Source organism: Scomber scombrus, chromosome 18 (genome assembly GCF_963691925.1).
Source record: "Scomber scombrus chromosome 18, fScoSco1.1, whole genome shotgun sequence".
In the NCBI taxonomy this organism is placed as follows: domain Eukaryota; kingdom Metazoa; phylum Chordata; class Actinopteri; order Scombriformes; family Scombridae; genus Scomber; species Scomber scombrus.
In genome coordinates, this window is record NC_084987.1 from 6171391 (window position 1) to 6191136 (window position 19746).

The 19746-nt window shown below is 39.4% G+C and overlaps 2 protein-coding genes across 2 annotated transcripts; both read right to left on the reverse strand.

The window, feature by feature from the left end:
* Positions 1–1004: 1004 nt before the first annotated feature.
* Positions 1005–15194, reverse strand: LOC133999689 (TBC1 domain family member 10B-like). The gene is made up of 9 exons (XM_062438955.1): positions 14686–15194; positions 13655–13754; positions 13421–13528; positions 12272–12378; positions 10526–10640; positions 7841–7906; positions 6648–6837; positions 6182–6336; positions 1005–5966 (listed from the first exon to the last, which is right to left on the reverse strand). Exons 1-9 carry the CDS (start codon positions 14823–14825, stop codon positions 5058–5060), a joined length of 1890 nt encoding a protein of 629 aa, XP_062294939.1. The 5' UTR covers positions 14826–15194; the 3' UTR covers positions 1005–5057.
* Positions 14840–16031, reverse strand: LOC133999294 (uncharacterized). Its single transcript, XM_062438481.1, has 3 exons — positions 15816–16031; positions 15375–15566; positions 14840–15328 (listed from the first exon to the last, which is right to left on the reverse strand). Exons 1-3 carry the CDS (start codon positions 16029–16031, stop codon positions 14840–14842), a joined length of 897 nt encoding a protein of 298 aa, XP_062294465.1.
* Between the last annotated feature and the right edge of the window lie 3715 nt (positions 16032–19746).

The window sequence follows — 19746 nt, forward strand, 5'->3', positions numbered from 1 at the left end:
AACTTGAAAGGCACAAATAGAGCTGAGTTGGGCTGCAAATGAGGCCAAATTAAAAAAGTGTATGATCCAGTAAATGAAGAAATATAACTATATAAAAATACTCCATAATTTCATGTCAAAGTCCTGCATTCAAACCTTGATTCAAGCAAAAAGTTCAGAAGCTGAAATCAGAGAATTTGGTGATTTTTCTTCTTTAAAAAATATATTAAAAAATTATTAATTGATTGTCAACATAGGTCATGGCTTTTCATTAATAATTTTATATTTTATAGTCTTTTTTATTTTATTTTATTGTGCTTGTTTTAGATGTTTTACATTTATTTTTAAATATTTTATTTTGTCTACTTTATTTTATACTATTTTATTATTATCATTCTATAGTTTTATCTTCTTATCAATTTTATTTGTCTATTTATTTTGTCTTTTATTCTCTTTCTTAACTTAGCTTTAGTCCAGCTTTTATTAAACTTCGTCTTTTATTTAACTTTAATCTATTTAACCTAGTTTTTTTTTTTACTTTAACTTTTAATAAACATTTTCTCTTATTCTTTCTTATTTTACTCATTTATTTAATTATTTTTATCTATTTAATTATTCATTTTTACTACATTTTTATTTTCTCTTGCATGTATTGGTCTTTGTTGTCTTATTATCAGCTTTTCAAACAACTAACTCTAAAGCACTTTGAACTACACTAGTCTGTATGAAAAGTGCTATATAAATAAAGTGGGATTGATTGATTAATGATTATTAGTTGGAAACTTTTCCACAAACTTTTGAGCCTCTAATCAACACTTATGTCTATTTACAAACATTTTATTGTGTTACGAACCCTTTTAATAAGTTTATAAACTACTTCTAAATGCTGAAGTGTCATTGTTTGTTATATTTATGTGTTGTTTTTGTTTCCAGCTCTGAAAACCGAAGATATAAATAAAGTAAAATTAAACATAAAAACACCAATAAAGACAAACAGCAAGATGATTTAATATATTATGGTTTATTACTCATCACAAATGTCATTATCATCATCATCATCATCATCATCATCATCAATTAAATACATCAGTTGTAGATCTGAAGGAATGAATTCAATTAGCTATGATTTAATTTCACTTTTCGCCAGAGAGAGAAAGAGAGAGAGAGAGAGAGAAAGAGAGAGAGAGAAAGAGAGAGAGAGTAAGAGAGAGAGAGAGAGAGAGAGAGAGAGAGAGAGTAAGAGAGAGAGAGAGTGAGAGTGAGAGAGAGAGAGAGTGAGAGAGAGAGTGAGAGACATGTAAACTTAAAAAAACCCACAGAAGACAAACGGCATGGGGAGAAAAAACAAGGAACAGCTGAAACTTCTTCTCTTTTCTTCTTTTTTAAAAATATTATTGTAATATTTGCATCAGTGGAGTCCCTCCCAATTCAAAACCTATAAACCAAGGAACGACTTTCAGGTTTCAGGATCAAAAAAAAAAAAAAAAAAGATAAAAGAAGGATTTTTCGGTGATTTTCCGTCCTCGATAAACTGCACAGCTGAGCGCCTAATTTCCACCAAAAAGAATAAAAATAAAAAATAAAAATAAAAATCAGTGCTGCTGTCAATACACACACACACTTATCAAAACAGTCATTGACGGAGGAAGGTTTGCATAGATTCTCCTCACTAATACTACACTAATCTGTGCTTTATAAATGCACCGGCGTCAAAATATAGAAGAGAGAGAGAGAGAGAGGGAGAGAGATAGGGTGTGTGTGTGTGTGTTTAAGGGTGTGTGTGTGTGTGTGTGTGTGTGTGTGTGATCATATATTTAAACGACAGCTATGTAAAGACCTGAAATACTGTAAGTGAAAAACAGTGATTATGGAGGACATGTTGGCTACAGTTACACGAAAAGTCCCTCTAATCCTTAACTACAAAAACAGTACAGTTAAAGAGCATTTTATTTTTTTTTATTCATTGGTTTTTATTTCTGTTGTTGTTGCCATTCAAATGTTTACAACTAACTACCTGGCACTGGTCATCCATATACTGATGGGGGGAGGTTTCAGTGCCGCTTCATGTATGCATTAAATATGTTACAGTACAGAAAACACTGAGTGTAAATAGTTAAGGGGGGAGAAGTTAGTTTGTAATAATGATAATAATAATAAGTCATCATCATGAAATGTTAACGACACAACTCGGTGAGACAGACCTATTGAAGATCTCCCAAAAAAAATGTTTAAAATCACCCTCTTTAGTATTTTCATACAGTACGATTAAGACCTTCAGCTCCCAAAAATACAACAAAAAAAAATGTCTACAAAAACAAAAAAAAATCACTCATCTCAAAAAAAAGTTTGTTGTTCAGTCGGAGGATAGTTTAATCTCCTCCGCTTACTCCATTTCTCCCATTCACACTTTCTTTTTTCTTCTTTTTAAATGTAATATTATATTTTTTGTTGTTGTTGTTTTTGTTTTTTTTAATACTGCACTTCAGTAAAACCGGAGACACGTGAGCTTTATAAGTTGACCAACAATGACAAAACACTGAAAACAATAGCAACAAAAAAAAGACATGCATTGAGTTTCTGTTTGTGTAAAAGCAGAGGATTTAACGTGCAAATAAAGAAAAAGAAAGACAAAATAAAAAATAAAAAATAGTAATACACTTTTATGATCCCCCTGCAAACTACACCCTGTGCAGTCGGCCATCGTTTCCAGTCAACCAGGTGTCTCTTTACTCACATAGAAAAATAGTCAGATCCAAAATAATAATAATAATAATTAATAATAATAAGAATAATATACTATATTTTGATTAAATTAACCACTTTGTACATAAATACATTAGAGCCCGAAGGTCAAAGGTCAGAGGTTAATGCTACATTGGCACACCTGGCACCTCTCCAGTCAAGTGGCTTCCTATAAAATAAAATAAAAATGAAAATAAAAAAAGGTTCTCAAGAAGGCATCAGATTTCAGAAGTGTGAAACCGGCCCGTTGAGACTCGATCTCTATAGGAACGTACGTAACGAACTAACTAACTAACTAACCGACTAACGGAGTGGTCGACTTCAGTGGTCGCTATGTGACAAAACCACAAGTGCAACAAAAAGAAAAAAGGAAAAAAAAGAAGTAAAAATTAAAGAAAAATCATCCTTCATGAACTTAAGAAAAAAATCACATTCTGATGGGTTTCTGAACTTCAGTCTTTTCTTCTTTTTTTTTTTTACCCATACTGACATTTGGCTAAAATTACGAGAAAAAAAAGATGATTTAGTTTGTTCGTCAAAGCAAAAAAAAAAAAATGTAATACTAAATTTAACAGATGGATGGACATTTGGTCTGCAGGACTTGTGCGTATATAGTCACTGCTGAGGTTTTTGCATGTTTCGACCATTTATCGATAATGTTGTGACCTCTTTTTTATTTTTTGTTGTAAAGAAAATGAGAATCTATAATAAACTGAAGCCTGAAATAAAAACAATAAAAAGCTCCCAAATGAGTCGTTTTGTCAGGGACAAAAACTAAACAATACCTCATATATTAAATAAACCATTAAAGGACAAGTTCACAATTTTAAATCTGTCTTAAAGCAGCAGTCAAGAGCTGAAATTATGTTTTTCTTGCTGTAATTATTTCTCCTGTTCATTCATTTAATTATAATTAATGGAGGACAATTTAAAGGTATATTTGAAGCTAATATGAAGCTTCGGCTATCGAAATTAGAAGTAACAAGCTTGTGGATTTTGTTTTCCATCACTTACATTAAAGCACAATTAAAAGGGGGATTTAATTTTAACAGTTACCTCTTTTAATGTTCATTTGGGCTCCTGACTGACTACTAAAAAAATTGTGAACTTGTCCTTTAATTAAAAAAAAAACCCAGCACAAAGTGTCTGGCTCTAATTGTAAGTTTCTCCCTCCTTTTTTCTTTTTTTAATCGTCGTCGTCTCCGTTTCACTTGTCAGGATTTTATTCCAGTGACAGAGGAGAAAGAGTTTGGGAGAGAAAAGGATCAAAAATGATGGTTTAACTTTAAAGAAATAAAATAAAATAAAACAATAAAATTAGCAGGAGGCGGAAAACAGGGAGGCCACACACATATATAAACAGTAACACATTTCACTACACTACTTAATAAGGCACACACTCACTCAACAACGACATTTAACATGACAATAAATACATCCTCAACATCCAACGACATGACGAGCGTTTCCGTCTTCAGTGCCTGCGTTTCAGTCGACTTCCGAGGGGCATTTTTTTGTTTTTTCCTTCCCAAACCCCTCCTTACTCCTACTCCTCCTCCCACTCTCCTTCTTCTCCTCCTCCTCCCCATTTGCCTCAAGTCATCCAGTTAAAATTCTCCACAGATGGGAATTGACGGGGGGGGGGGGGCTTATGGAGTGCTAACAGGTAATCCTATGTACTGTTACTGTAGGTACTTCTTCTTTTTTTCTTTTTTTACTTACTTAAATTGAACATATTTACATATTTTTGTGGCATCACCACCACTTCTATTTCCTGTTTTGTGACAATCCTCCATTCACCACTGCCATCGAGCTGATTACAAATAATATTTTTTTTAAAAAGAAGAAAAAAAGAAGAGGAAAATAAAACAAACACAATTTAAAAAAACTAAAAAACGAGATAATGACTGCGACTTTCTGACAGATTCACAGCTCGTGCTCCAGTTGACGAAAAAAAAGAGGAAAGTTTGTCCCATTTTACTTAAAACTCGGTGAAAAAAAAAGAAGAAAAAAGCATTGACGGCGCAGGAGGGGGGCAAAAAAGAGTTGCCCCTGCTGCCCCCGACCCCTTGCCCTCCGCCCTCGAGGTGCTATTAAAAACCATAATCCAGTTTTCTCCACGATAGTCCACAATAGACTAACATTAAGTCTTCAAAATGATGCATTTACACAGGAAGCCATCCCATTTTATTTATTTTTTTCTCTTTTCTATTAATCACTCCGTTTCTTCAGGGGGTCTTTTGTTCCCCCTGACCTCTTTTTTTTTGTTCCTTTTTTCTTTTTTTGTGTGTGTTCAGTGTCCCTTTTCATTATCCTGGAATGACGGGGTGGAAAAACTAGGCCGAATCTCTCGCCGCTGCTGCCGCCGCCGCTCCGTTTTTGTCCTCGACCTCTCCTCCTCCTCCTCCTCCACTTCCACCACCTTTGTCCTTTTTCTTCCCCCCTTTCTTCTTCTCCTTTTCTAGCCTCTCCTTCTCCTTCTTGAGCCTCTCCTTCTCGGCCTTTTCCTTCTCCTTCTTCTCCTTCAGCTTCTTCTTCTCGTCCTCCTTCTCCTTTTTCTTGTCTTCTTTGCTCCTCTTCTTTTTCTTGCCGTCTTCTTCTCCGCTTGCTGCCTCAGACGCCGAAGCCGACGCAGCTTCTGCGTCTTTCTTCGGGTCTGAGCACGGCGGCAGAGGGGAGTTGTTTGCGGTGGGAGAGGGGATGGAGGGAGTGACCTGCTCGGAGGTGTTCCTCGGGGAGGGAGAGAGAGTTTTGGGTGGTGTCATGTTTTGAGTCGGAGGAGCTGAAGCGCCCTGCGACGAGCCGGCGGCGCTCCCAACCAGGGGGCTCTGAACGTGGGGCGCTGCCGCCTTCTGACCCGCCCCCGGAGGAATGGGTGGTTTAAGAGCGGCAGCGTGGACCGGGCTCGCTTTTAGGTGAACAGTTGGCGACTCTCTTCCCGAAGGCCCGGAGAAGGAGCCCTTCTTGGTGTGGAAAGGGGTTTTGTTTTTGCGGAAGCCCGGAAGGGAGAGCAGGCTCGACGAGGCCCTGAGGGGTCCCGGCGGAGGGATCGAGCTTCCCAGGAAGGAGAAGCTACCGCCTGAGCTGATGGCGGAAGCGCGGCGCTTAAACTCGAAGATGGCCCTCGTACCGTGGAGGCGGCGGACCGGCTCGTGTGTCAGCGCCCCTCTGGACTCCCGCCACTTCCTCACCTGGATGTTGCACTCCCTCTCGATGAGCGACTCGGTCACCGGGAGGATAATAATCTGGAAGAGAGGGACGAAGACGAGACACCAGACAAGGAGAGACAGACAGAGGAAGTAGAGATTAGCAGGCGGCGTGTTACGGGGACAAAGTGACTCATAACTCGTGTCGCTGAGTAAAAACAGAAGCAGGTCTTTGCTTTTGTGTTCGGCCAGTGAAGCCTAAAGAAAGAGAAAGAGGGAGAGGGAGAGGGAGAGGAAGAGGGAGAGAGACCCACCTCCTGTACCAGTATTTCCTCTCTGACGGACTCGGGTGAGATGTTCCTCAGGCGTTCCATTGTCTCGTACATTCCCTGCAGCTCCCGGAGTTTATCCACAGAGCCTAACATCTGTTTGAGTAACACCAGGCCGACACGAAACACGATCTTCACTCCTGCAAAACCAGACGAACTTCAGTTATGTTTCCGTCAAAATAATGAAGAAAAAAAAAGACTACACACTCCCTAAAAAACTAAAACCTTTCCTCTTCACTTTAGCCTTTAATTAGCTTTTCTATCAATTCATCTTCACACTGATGCACTTCTTTTAAAAATGTTGTATTTTACTTGATTTTATGTATTCTATTTATTCTGTTTTTGCTTCTTTTACTATGAACTACTTTACTATCATTAGCTTTATAAAGATGCAGTTAATTCAGCTGTAAACAGACAAAAGCATCTGTAAAACACGAGGATATAAATGTACCTTCACAGAAGAACATGTCCCACACACGCAGCACGCTGGACCACGGTAAGGTGCGAGAGAAGATGCACATGAACCACTCGGTCATGTAGAGAATCGGGTCGATCTTGAACTTCTTGAGATGACGGTAAGCCATGGGACACGTACGCCGCAGCAGGGAGAAGAAGATCTCGCCGTCCAGCTGGATCGCTTCCTAAAAAAGGAAAAGGAAAAAACCCCCAGAAGTGACGAATCAGTACAGGTGAGAAAATTGATGTAAAAAAGGTCTCAGGGCTGTGCAATATGACTCTATATCTATCTTTTAGTTCTTTACAGCAACAGTTTTCATCAATTTATTAATTAAATACTTTATTTCTTGTATCTTTCCCAGCATGATTTCAGTACTGGGGTTTTGTAATGTTAGTTTGGGATGAATGTCACTGGTAGTTATCTGGTTTTTGTTTTGGTTGAGTAGTTTCGGGGGGAATAGCTGTGTGCAACGACCCACGAAGGGGCTGGCTCAGTGACTTTCCCACTGAATCACTGTCTGGTACGAGAACTGTGAAGCCGCTGACTTTAAGTCCCTACAGAAAGCAGTGACAGCAGCTGAGAAGATTATAGGTGTCTCTTTCCTCTTTATAGACGACATCTACACAGATCGGTGTTAGAAAGGCCACCGACATAATGACCGACCCCTCCCCTCCTCTCCCCTCCTACCACCTCTTTGCACTCTTGCCATCTGGAAGGAGGCTCCAGAGCATCCGTGCAAGATCTACACGACTTTGTAATAAGTTTTCCCCCAAGCTATCGGAGCTCTGAACACCCTCCGTATGCTTCCCTCCATCCCTACCTCCATCACCATGAGATGACACACCTGTACCTGCACCAGCACTTTAAGTAAATACATCGGCAGAATCTGTCCTTAAACCTCATTGCACGTGCAAGTAAATACATCAGCACTTTACTTTAAAAACTGGTCTTTAAAAAACAGCATTTCGCTTCTATGTATATTGCGTGTTGTGTGAATGTTTTGGTGTTCATTCAGAGGTCTGGTGTCCTTTTTATATGTTTTGGTCTCTGGTTGAGCCTGTGTTAGAGGGATCGTACCAGAGCTTTGTTAGGATAGGTATTGTTATCGTGAGAGAGATTTTGGTGATATCGTTCAGCCCTAAAAAGGTTTAGAAAATAAGACAAGACGTATTTGTTGTTTCACTCACCAGCCCGGCGCTGTAGTATCCAGGAAGATATTTCTCACATATCTGTACGAGGCACCAAAAAGCTTGCTGTGAAACAAAAGCAAAATTAATTATTTTATTATAACCTTTAAAAGTATTTAAACAGCTTCATCTGGAGTTTACCTGAAAGTAAACATGAGCTGAAACATAATTACATCATCATTTCTAACCTTTTGTTTTTGTGCCTCTTCTAAAAATAGAATTCACACATTATTTATTAACTTGATCTTATCGCTCTTTCTCTCTCCTTCCTTCTTTTCTTGTGAACAGTGTGACTGAACAGCGTGATAAACAATGTCGTAATGATGGGTTTTATTTATAGGCGCCTTTTAAAAAGGCACTCAAGGACACCTTAAAAGACACCCATAAAAAACATGAAACAGAGCATCAAACAGCATAAAATCAGCAAAACAGAGAAACAGAATATTAAGTTAGTACGATAGATAAAAGCAACAGCTATGAATGTGATTTCAGAGTCCACATGAGACCGAATACGCCAGTCAGACTCAGAATAAGCGTGTTTTAAGGCGGTATTTAAAGATTAACTGTGTTTAATCTGTTTTAATCGTTATCTGATTTCTTTGGGTTTGTAAATTTGTGCTTAAACTTTGTTCTTTGTGGAAAAAAGCCTCATTCTAAGGTAACGAAAACACAACTACTTATTGAATATTATATGACATTTTTCCACTAAATTCTACACACTGCACCTTTAAAGTGCGATATGAATAACATAACATAACACTAAGATTACTAAAATAGGCTCAATAGCACAGAGAATGATGTGATCATAAAAAAGCTTTAGGAAAGTCATGACATTTAAAGTCCTGATCACCAGAAAATAAAATAAAAAGTGACAGAGTGAGTTCTTGTGATCGTGAAATAAAACTTTAGTGAACTTTACATAACGAACGATGAACAAAAACTCAGCTTGTTGAGCTCAAGAGATAACGAGAAAAACTATTATATACACACACTGTTTTTGTCCTTCTGTTAAAACAGCAAAAACAAACTGATGCAACTGAAACTGTGACAACTCTCAGAAGATAAAGACGCACTTTGTTTTGCCGCTGCGAGTCGGCATCGACTACAGCGACTGTTCCAGTGTTACATAACGTGCACACACACACACACACACACACGCACGCTCGCAGCTATGAGAGCAGACGCGGACACCAAAACCACGCACACACACACTTATATTTGGGTCTGACTGAATGAGCTGTCAGAATACAGATGAGGCCTTGTGGTCAGCCCTCCTTCGCGAAGCTCGAGCCCCACCTTGCTTCTTATGAGTGTGTGTGATTCCTGTCAGAGTCGAACAGCCCGGGTACATGACGTCTCAGCAGTGTCACTGTTATACTGCCTGCTGCTGCTGCTATTTTTAAATTTAGTCAAGTAGCCGTGATGAAATAAGCATAAAAATGTTTCACTCGTCTCATTTCCTCACTCGCCTACACTCTCTCTTTTTCCTCTCTTCATTAATGTGTTTCATAAATAAGACGTAAAGATAACACACCGCGCTGAAAAAAGGTTTTACACACAGATACAAGTTTCTAAAGTATGTTCAGGATATGGCGGGTTTGTGGGAGAGTTATGCGAGGTTACAAAATTAGATTGTAGTTCTTGAGCGGTAACAGACTCTTCTCAAACTTTTTAAAAAGTCAAACCTGTTTACGTTTAAATTTACTATGAAGGTTTGTAAATTCCGGAATCATCGCAACACTGATGCAGATTAAAGTCTGTCCTGAAAGTGATTTGTTTGAGCTGTCTAAAATAAACACTGGCACATGTTTTTCTTGCTGTAATCATGTTGTAATCCCGGACAATAAGAGATTGATTACATAATGCACTTATAATGTCAGTGATAGGGGGTTAAAAGCCACAAACCTCCCTTTTAACTGGTAATGTACTAAAAGGGTTTATTTGAAGATAATATGAAGCATCAGCCACCGACATTAGTCAAATCAGGTCAGTATCTTTCAAATTAAAGCTTTTTTAGTGCCTAATTCCCCCAATTTTTGTTATAATCCTTTACTGCAGCTGAACAGAGACACAAAAGAGACACAAAGAGGCTTTTTTGTTACTATGAAGACTCTAGCAGTGGAAGATTTCTGCTTTATGCGGCTAATTCAGACAGCTGGTGTCACATATTATCTTCAGATGAATTTTTAAATTAATCTTTTAAGAGGAGAATTGTGGATTTAGTCCCACCATCACTTATATTATATACTGGTACTGGTTTGTTTGAAGATAATATGCATTTATTGGCAATATCAGCTGTCCAATTTGGTCAAATCAGGTCAGTATCTTTTAAATTACAGCTTTTTTAGTGCCAAATTCCTCAATTTTGGTGACAATGCTTCCACTGTAGACAAAAGAGGGATTTTTGTTCACTAAATAGGCAATAAATGTGGAAACTTCTGCTTTATGGGGCTAATTCAGACAACTGATGCCACATATTATCTTCAGATAAACTTTAAAATTCTTTTTTTTTTAAAGAATAACTGTGGATTTTGTCACTCCATAACTTATATTATAAGTCAATTATGAAGAAACCAGATCACAGTGAGCAAAAACTTGTTTCACCAGACTTTAAAAACTATGAATGAATCCTTTTTTTAACCCCCTTTTCACCCCCCACCACCACTTTAGTCCTGCCCTCCTCACCTCAGCGGGCATATGCATGAGCAGCACGGCGGCCACCGGAGCCTGAGCCTGGCAGTAGCCCTCGTCAGGCCGGTACACGGTGTAGGCCTTCAGGATTCGGAACAGATCCTGTTGCCTGCAGGAAATGAAAAAAAAAATGGAAATGATAAAAATGACTAAAAATCCAACAAAATACCAGTTACTTCACTTCTTCTTTTGACTCATGAAAGGAACTATGGAAACCAAGAGGAACCTGGGTGACTGCACCCTTTAAAAATGTGTTGGTGTTTGATGGATTGTGTGCCGAGCGACCACAGGCTGCTGGTTTCCTGTGCTGATAGTAGTTTGTTGGTTTAATACTGAATGTGTTTCTAGACTCCTTGACAGCTTTTACCAGAGAGTCTTCCATTTTTTTTATATGGATGTGTGTATCTGTGTATAAAGTATCATTATGTGTGTTTTGTGTGTCTTGTAAAGCACTTTATATTTGTCTGTAAAAAGTGTTATATAAATACTTCTTATTCTTCTTATCTAAAATTATAAACTCATCAACTGTACAATAGTGTATACTGTGTATGTACCTCGAATGTGCAGCCATGTGCAACTACTGCTCTTACTCCTGTATTTACTACTGCCATTTTTATATTCTCTTTTTTTTCTCCGTAGTGTCGTTTATGTGTCTCGTTCTCTGTTGTTTGTTGCTGTCTTTATGTTTTATCAGCCACTGGGGACGCACAATTTCGCTGTACTGCTGTGCAATGATAAATAAAAGGCATTTAATTGAATTGAATCTCTTGTAAACCACCAACTAGACATTTTTTTACCATCACGTCGGGTATTTTAGTGCCATAAAATGAGACATTTTTACTCCATTTTACTGATTTAGCTCCAAACCATGATCTAATTCTTAAACCTAACCGAGAGGTTTTTGTGCTTACACCTAAATAAAGGCTGAAGATTTAGAAGAAATATCTAACTGTGGTTATTTTGACTCATATTGCAATTGTGATATAAGAGAGAAGGATCATTTCTTACATAATATTTTCCATTCTCATTCTATAACATATTAAAATAATTGATTTTTGTGTGGGGATCTGTGCCAAACAAAGATCTTTTACATCTGCAGAATATGACGTGTAGACCAGGGTGTCTCTGCAGCGGAAAATGTTTAATTTAAAAGTTAATTTTGACACAGAGTTTACTTAATAATTGCAGAAGGTCATATTGCGATTGCTCAACGCTACACCTGACCATTTAACCCAATCTATGATCTTTCCCTAAACCTAACTATGTAGTTTTTGTGTGTAAATCTGACCCATTTTAAACCAAACCATATGAAGGATTGGTCATGTGATCTTATAAAATAATTCTGTAGCGACAATAAAGAGACTATTGAGGCGGAGAAATTTGTAGTTTTATATCTTCTTCCTTTAATTTATCTTCTTAAAATGATTTTATTTTCATGTGCTTTCTGTGTTAATATTCAATATTGGATTATCAGTGATTGTGCTGTGTTTGATGCAGTAAATTCTAACTTACACCGTTTTATTGGTTGTATAGTGTTATCTGTTACTCCAGCAGCACAATTTCTCCTTTATATTAACTGGCAGATATATGCACATCGATACAGGTGTGTGTGTGTGTGTGTGTGTGTGTGTGTGTGTGTGTGTGTGTGTGTGTGTGTGTGCACTCAGGTGTTCCTCTTGTCAATCACGTCTGTTTACTCTGAAGTAAAAAACAAACACACTGAGGAAGTGATTATTTTACCCGTGGCCTCCTCGAGCAGCAAACATCTCGTGGAAGGGAAACTGTCTGTGCAGATCCTTCTCAATGATGTCGAGCCATTTAGCTTCTCCTGGCTCTCTCTCCAGTTCCTGATATTAAAAAAAAAAAGACAGAAAAAAAGAAAGAGAAGGAGAGATTTCTTTAGATTAATTCTTACTGATGTGTGGTGTAATGTTTTAAATCAGACAACAGATTGGATTAGACTGTTTGAACCATGTTTGACACATTAACAGTAAATCAAAAGGCTCAGACAGCAGGAGTAATACTATGTGGGCTGCTGGCACCCAGACCCGGCTGAGTCCAGACCCCCCCTCCAGTTTGGGCTCCGACAGCCAGGATTACAAGTCCTGATAAGAGGCTTACGGCGACCTGGCTCTGCGCCTGCGCCCCTTTGGCACCCCTGGAGTTACAACTGCCTTTCTCAATCACAACTACTTTACACTAGTCCCCCACTCTGAGACACTAATCTTATATAAATACAGTCACTTCTTCACAGCTACAAACAACTTTACAAAGAGAGAGAGAGAGAAAGCTCATTTGAAGAAGTGAGAGAGCAGATTTGAAAAATGAAAGAGCAAACTTAAATTCCTGCTTCCATATAAGCTGTTTCATGACTAAGACAACCTAATAAAAGGTGTCTCTACTGTTAAGATAAGATAAAACAATCCTTTATTAGTGCCACAATGGGGGAAATTAACAGTGTTACAGCACAAAAGTGGATAGTAAAAAATCAGAAAAAGGATTTTTTTTTAAAGAATAAAGAACAATTAATAATAAGTAAGTAAGAAAAATTGGGAATAACGCAGAGTTACATTAGGTATGTTTGTGCTTTTGGTGACGCCGGTGTTGTATTATTTATGCTCCTTTTCCTTTCACTGTTGCTTGTTATACTGTGTGTCTCTCTCCCTCTTTCTCTCTCTCTCTCTAGACCCCAACCGGTCAAGGCAGATGGCCGCCCACCTACAGTTCGGTTCTGCTTGACGTTTCTTCTCGTTAAAAAGGAGAGTTTTTCCTTGCTTGCTCATGGGGGGGAATGTTGGATCTTTTTAGATTAAAATTAAAAAACACAGTCTAGACCTGCTCATTGTGATTTGGTGCTAAATAAATAAAGATTGATTGAGTGATTGATACCTCAAATTTCCCAATGTTGTTATCTAGGAGCTCCTGACTGTTAGACAGCAGCTGCCAGGCTTTGGACCTGAGAGATGATGGGATCCCCTTCCTGCAGCGCAATTTCACCTACAGCACACACAGAGGATATTAACCACAGATCAATATTAAGAGTAACTGAGCAATTATACATAATAGGCATCAAAAACCCACAATTAAAACATGTTAAAGGCTGATAGGCTGATATATGAATACCTTCTGGAAGCGATGTTTGACCCACTTATCCCAGTTGTTGAACATATCGAGCCATTTCATCTCCCTCTGTCTGGCCACTTCGACTCGAACTTCCTTGTCGCTGTAATGGTGAGTAACACAAAGCGGCTACATCACTGACAAAACTGGGAAGTGCTTGTTTTCATATTGTCCTAAAACATTTGCGCTCTGACATGTTTAAGAGAGATCTGTAACTCTGATCTAACAATGCTAATAAACTACTTCGCCGCCGACCGACATTCATGCATACAATAGTTCCTCATTACGACCTTTAACGCTGACCAGATCGCACCGCTATAAAAAAAAAAAGAATCAATAATCATTAATTATTCACAAGTAGGGTGCAATTAGCCTGACAGAAAACTAGAAGCAAATGTTTTATTTTTGTAAAAAGAGGAAGAAAAAGCAGATGGGTGTGATGGGCGATACCGAGAGAAACACACACAAACACACACACACACACACACAGTCAGTACATATTGAGTCACACACACACACACACACACACGCATACACAAAGAACGCTCTCAGCATTATCTGAGTCAGACAAAAAGGGGAGATAAAGGACAGACAGATATGTTTAGAGCAAGAAGGGTGGGAAGAGGAGGAGGAGGAGGAAGAGGAGGAGGACAGGAAAGCGAGTGTGAGAGACTGAGATCAGAGAGAGAGAAAATCTCAGGGTGGGGAGGGGTGGAAAGCGAAGTGGACGATTAAAACGGAAGATAGTCAAGGATGAGTTACATCTATCTGTGTGTAAAGTGATTCTTTGGCTATAATCTAATACTGCTCTAATGCAAATAGTGTCTGCATGGAAACAGAGCATGAAAAAAAGGGAAGTGTGTGTGTGTGTGTGGGGTGGTTTTCTTTCCCCCCCCCCCCCCCCTTCCCTCAAACAACCATATTGAATGTATGTCTAATTTCTGAATGATAACGATCGGGTGTGTCCAAGATGTTCTTGCACAGTAGCCGGGGAATGTAAATGATTAATTCATGTCTCACTCTTAAATACGTACCTGCCTTCACTGTACTGATTCCCACCCAGGAATCCGTATTTATCTGTGCGTCTCACAGACAGGCCGTTAACCTCCGAGTCTGAGCCAATTGAGCTTCCGTCCTCTCCCAAACCAGACAGAGACTCCAACGTCCCTGACATCAAACTGGCGGACTCTAAGTAGCTGAGGGTGTCGGGGGCCGGTCGGCGGTTGGGGTTAGGGAGGACAAAGACCGGCTCGTGAATCGTCGGGACAGACGGGCTGGAGTGTTCGGCCCTGGTGGGTGTCTTAGGGGTTTCGGGCTTTGGGGACACAGGAGGATGAAGAGGCTGACTTTGGGGGTTTTGTGCTTCTTGGGATGGTTGAGGTTCATCCTCTTCAGCTGCTGCTGCTGATGCGGTGTCGGGAGACGCTGCCTCGGTGTAGGGAGACGCTGCTGCGGTGTAGGGGGACGCTGCCTCGGTGTAGGGGGACGCTGCTGCGGTGTAGGGGGACGCTGCCTCGGTGTAGGGGGACGCTGCCTCGGTGTAGGGGGGCGCTGCTGCGGTGTAGGGAGACGCTGCCTCGGTGTAGGGGGGCGCTGCTGCGGTGTAGGGGGACGCTGCTGCAGTGTAGGGGGACGCTGCTGCAGTGTAGGGGGACGCTGCTGCGGTGTAGGGGGACACTGGGGGAACAGGCGCGTAGCATGCAGCAGGTTGGGGTTGGCTCACCATAAACTGACTGTATTCCATGACAGGGTTTGGGTTGTGGGTGACGTGTACATTAGGGTAGAGATTAGGACCAGGATTGAGCTCAGGAGAGGGGGACGCCGCCTGTGGCACTTCGCTCAGAGCTGGGGTCTCATTTAACAGCGCCGGGGGCTCATTCAACAGCGCCGGGGTCTCATTTAACAGCACCGGGGTCTGATTTAACAGCGCCGGGGGCTCATTTAACAGCGCCGGGGTCTCTGTATTAGCAATTAAGAGATCTGGAGCAGCAGCAGCAGCAGCAGCAGCAGCAGCAGCAGCAGCAGGTGGATCACTGGTCACTGTCTCCCGTTTGATAACTTGAGCAACAGTCTCTGCATCTATCCCCGCTGACTCCTTAATCTGTGGAGCAGCCTCGTGTACCAATAATGGGAGGAGGGGGCGAGCAGCAGGTTTTGGACTCACGGGTGGGGGGAGAGGCGAGGTTGAACCCCCCGAAGGGTTTCCAGTCAAAGCTTTGTCGTTGTAGAGGGAAGACTTGGGTAAGGGGATCTCCCTGGTGGACTCCGGAGCGGGGCTGCTGGGTGCAGGAAGCCCTGATGAGGACGGAGGGATGGATGGAGCTGCATGAGGGTCACCCAATGCAGGTGGTGATGGGGATAGGGTGTAAAGTTCGGCCATGGTTCCACTGTGATCTCTCCTTTAAAAAGCAGAGAGAAGATGATGAAGGACTGTTTTATTTTAACGTATGTGATTTTAAAAAAAGACACAAACTGTGAAAGAAATCTATGAAAAACTAAGAAGGTTTTAGCCGTCATCTATGAAGTTCCTCTTCTTTAAATTAGATGTAAAGAGAAGCTGTTAAAGTAGTGAACTGTGATGTTGAAATCATGGAAAATCATGAGAGACAGTGTGCATGCATCCACACACACACACACACACACACACACACACACCATATATGTAGTTTTCTCAACTCCAAATAACAATAACGGCCGACAACTATAAATATCTGAAGCCACATTTCCTCTTTTGACCAACAGGACACTGATAGTAAAAATTCAGCAACTTTTTTTTAAGGAAACTCACATGAAAGAATACCACTCTGCTGTCAGTGAACGTCACACAAGGAAACATTAAAAAAAAAAAGCCTTCAGTACTCCACTTAAGTACAACAGACAAAAAGAGGGACTTTGGCACTAAAAAGACTGTAACATTGAAAGATATCTACTTGCTTGGACTCATTTGGACAGCTGAAGCTTCATATTAGCTTCAGATAAACTTTTTAATTGAAATTTTTGCACAGAAGGAGGACTGTAAGTGCATTATAAATTAATCTTGTAATGGTCAGCAGGAACAGGTGGGATGATTACAGCAAGAAAAACATATGTCAATCTTAATTTAAGACAGATTTGAACATTTTTGCACTCACCTTTACATCTATAAGCTAGTCTAACCACAATGACATTGTCAACAAATCGCCCCCAGACACCCATGATGGTCCAGAGGGACTTTGCACTAAAAAGACTGTAATGTTGAAACATATCTACTTGATTTGACCTGGTTGAAGCTTAAGATAAACTTTTAAATTACATTTTTTGCACAGAAGGAGGACTGGATTTTTTTCTCACCATCACTTACACTGTAAGTGCATTATAAATTAATCTTGTAATGGTCAGCATGAACAGGTGGGATGATTACAGCAAGAAAAACATGTTTCATTTAGGCTCTTGATTGCTGTTTTAAGACAGATTTGAACATTTTTGCACCCATCCTTACATCTATTATGACAGTAAAACATTACAGCTGACAGACAGTTTACCAGTGCACTGGCATGCAGCGTTGTCAACAAATCCCCCCCCAGACACCCACGATGGACCACAGGGACTTTGGCACTAAAAACACTGTAACATTGAAAGATATCTACTTAATTTGACTCATTTGGACGACTGAAGCTTCATATTAGCTTCAGATAAACTTTTAAATTACATTTTTTTTGGACAGAAGGAGGACTGTGGATTTTGTCCCCTCAACACTTAAGACTGTAAGTGCATTATAAATTAATCTTATAATGATCAGTAAGAACAGGTGGGATGATTACAGCAAGAAAAACGTGTGTCAAACCAGATTTGAAATTTTCTGCACCTACCCGTTACATCTATAAGCTAGTCTAACCACAATGCCAGTAAAATATTACAGCTGACAGACAGTGTTGTCAACAAATCGCCCCCAGACACCCATGATGGTGCAGTGTTTTGCTGATGAAGCAGGTTGATGTGTGTGGTGCCAGCAGGCGGCTACCGGCTAATAACACCAGCAGCTACTTTGTGTTGTCCTCCCTCCCTGCAGGCCTCTCCTCTCTCCTGAAGCGACTCAACTTCCCGATTCAACACACACACACACACAAGGATGGTTTACTAACACAGCTAACACTCAAACACACTCCAGGCCCCAAGCAGCGTCCACACGGCCTTGTCCCACCCACCCACCCTGCTGCCCCCACCCCAGGGTCAAACACAGCCTCAGCCCCGGCTGCTCAACTCACCCACAGCCGGCGTGTCACTGCAGTCCGTCCGCCTGGGCAGCAGCCACCAGGAGGGGGGGGGTTCCTCCCTTTGCGTCCCCCCGCCACAGCTCCGGTTCCGCAACAACCTCCTCTCACGTTATATATATATATATTTGTGTAAAAAAAATAAAAAACGAGCGAGAAAGAGAGAAAATAAAGGAGGACCTGGAAGAAGAGAAAACGTCCTGCAGTCTGCGAAGCTAGCTAGCTAAGTTACCAAGCTAGCAGAGTTAGCTTCATTTAGCATCAGCTCCGGTAGTGTTTCTGTTTTTTGTCTCCGTTTACGTAACTCCGGTAACTCCCTGAGAACATCCTCGCCTTAGTTAAGCAATAGTCTCGGTACCAGCTTTCATTTTGACTCTAAAAATGGACTTTTTTGTTTTGTAATTTGTGTCCAAGCGCAGCGGCAGCGGCACCGTCCAACACCAGCCGCCTGCATTTCCTACTGACAGCTACGTGCGTGTGCTCGTCGATATCGTCGGGCACACGCACGCACGCACCCGCACAGGAGACTCCCTTCTGCTGTCACTGTTACACTCAGTTGTAAATAAACAAACAAATATATACATATAAACATTATAAATATATAAATATTATAATATATATGATAGAAATAATTATAATAAATCATTATTTTGTTAAATAAATAAATACAAATAAATAATATCGATTATATATTTAATAATAATAATAATAAAAAATACATTAAAAACGTGTTCACTCGGTTAACATAAATAAATAAATACATTTAAAAAATAAATAATATCGATTACATCACGCGGTAAAAATAAATAAATAAATAAATAAATAAATAAATAAATAAATAAAAACAAAACAAAACAAGACAAAAATGTTGAAATAAATAATATTGGTTAAATATTTAATAATAATAATAATAATGATGATAATAATTATAATAACAGATTATAAACTTGTTCACTAGGTTAAAATAATAAAATAAATATGTAATGGTTGAAAAATATATACTGTATGAATAAAAACACATTTAAAAATATGAATTAAAATTATATATATATATATTTAATTGATTTTTAAATTAATTTAATAAAACTGGTTTCATTTTTTTTATCACAGTCACAAACATTAATTTAGTGTCTCTAATGATTAAATAAATTTACTTGCAAATCAATTTTTAAAGAAAATCTTTTGAAGAAGTTACAAAGAAGTTAGAAAAAAAAATGTCAAAGTTGACACAAAATACAATCAATAATCAGTGGTAGAAGAAGTACTCACACAAGTAAAAGTAGAAAATACAGAAATGTAAAATGTACAATTTACATTACAAATATAAGTCCTGCATGAAAAATCCTACTTACATAAAAATAGCCAAGTATTATGAGCTTGATGTAGTTAAAGTATTACAGTAAAAAGTACTGCAGTATTATGAGTGATGTAGTATGCAGTATTACAGTAAAAGTACTGCAGTATTATGAGTGATGTAGTATGCAGTATTACAGTAAAGTAGTGGTTTGGTCCCTCTGACTGATATATTATTATTATGACATCATTAGATTATTAATAGTGAAGCATCAGTGTTAGAGCAGCATGTTACTGTTGTAGCTGCTGGAGGTGGAGCTAGTTTACACTACTTTATATACAGTTAGCTAGTTTAGTCCAGTGGTTCCCAACCTAGGGGTGGGGCCCCTCCAAAGGGTCAGCAGATACATGTGAGGGGTGGTGAGATGATTAATGGGAGAGGAAAGAAGAAAAAACAAAGTTCTGATACACAAATGTGTTTTCAGTTTTTGGACTATTCCTTTAATCTTTGATTTTTGCTCAAATATTGGATCATTTGAACATTTATTGAAA

Bases quoted from the DNA above. Each gene is read 5' to 3' on its own strand.
- LOC133999689 (XM_062438955.1), bottom strand. From the start codon at position 14,825: ATGTCAGGGACGTTGGAGTCTCTGTCTGGTTTGGGAGAGGACGGAAGC. The intron at 7,907-10,525 runs GTGAGGAGGGCA...TTTGTTTCACAG, and splicing joins TCATGCATATGCCCGCTGAG to CAAGCTTTTTGGTGCCTCGT. The intron at 6,337-6,647 runs GTACATTTATAT...CTGGTTTTGCAG, and splicing joins GGACATGTTCTTCTGTGAAG to GAGTGAAGATCGTGTTTCGT.
- LOC133999294 (XM_062438481.1), bottom strand. From the start codon at position 16,031: ATGGCCGAACTTTACACCCTATCCCCATCACCACCTGCATTGGGTGAC. The intron at 15,567-15,815 runs GTGAGTCCAAAA...CTGTTAAATCAG, and splicing joins CCTCGCCTCTCCCCCCACCC to ACCCCGGTGCTGTTAAATGA. The intron at 15,329-15,374 runs GTGAGCCAACCC...CTGTTCCCCCAG, and splicing joins TGGAATACAGTCAGTTTATG to TGTCCCCCTACACCGCAGCA.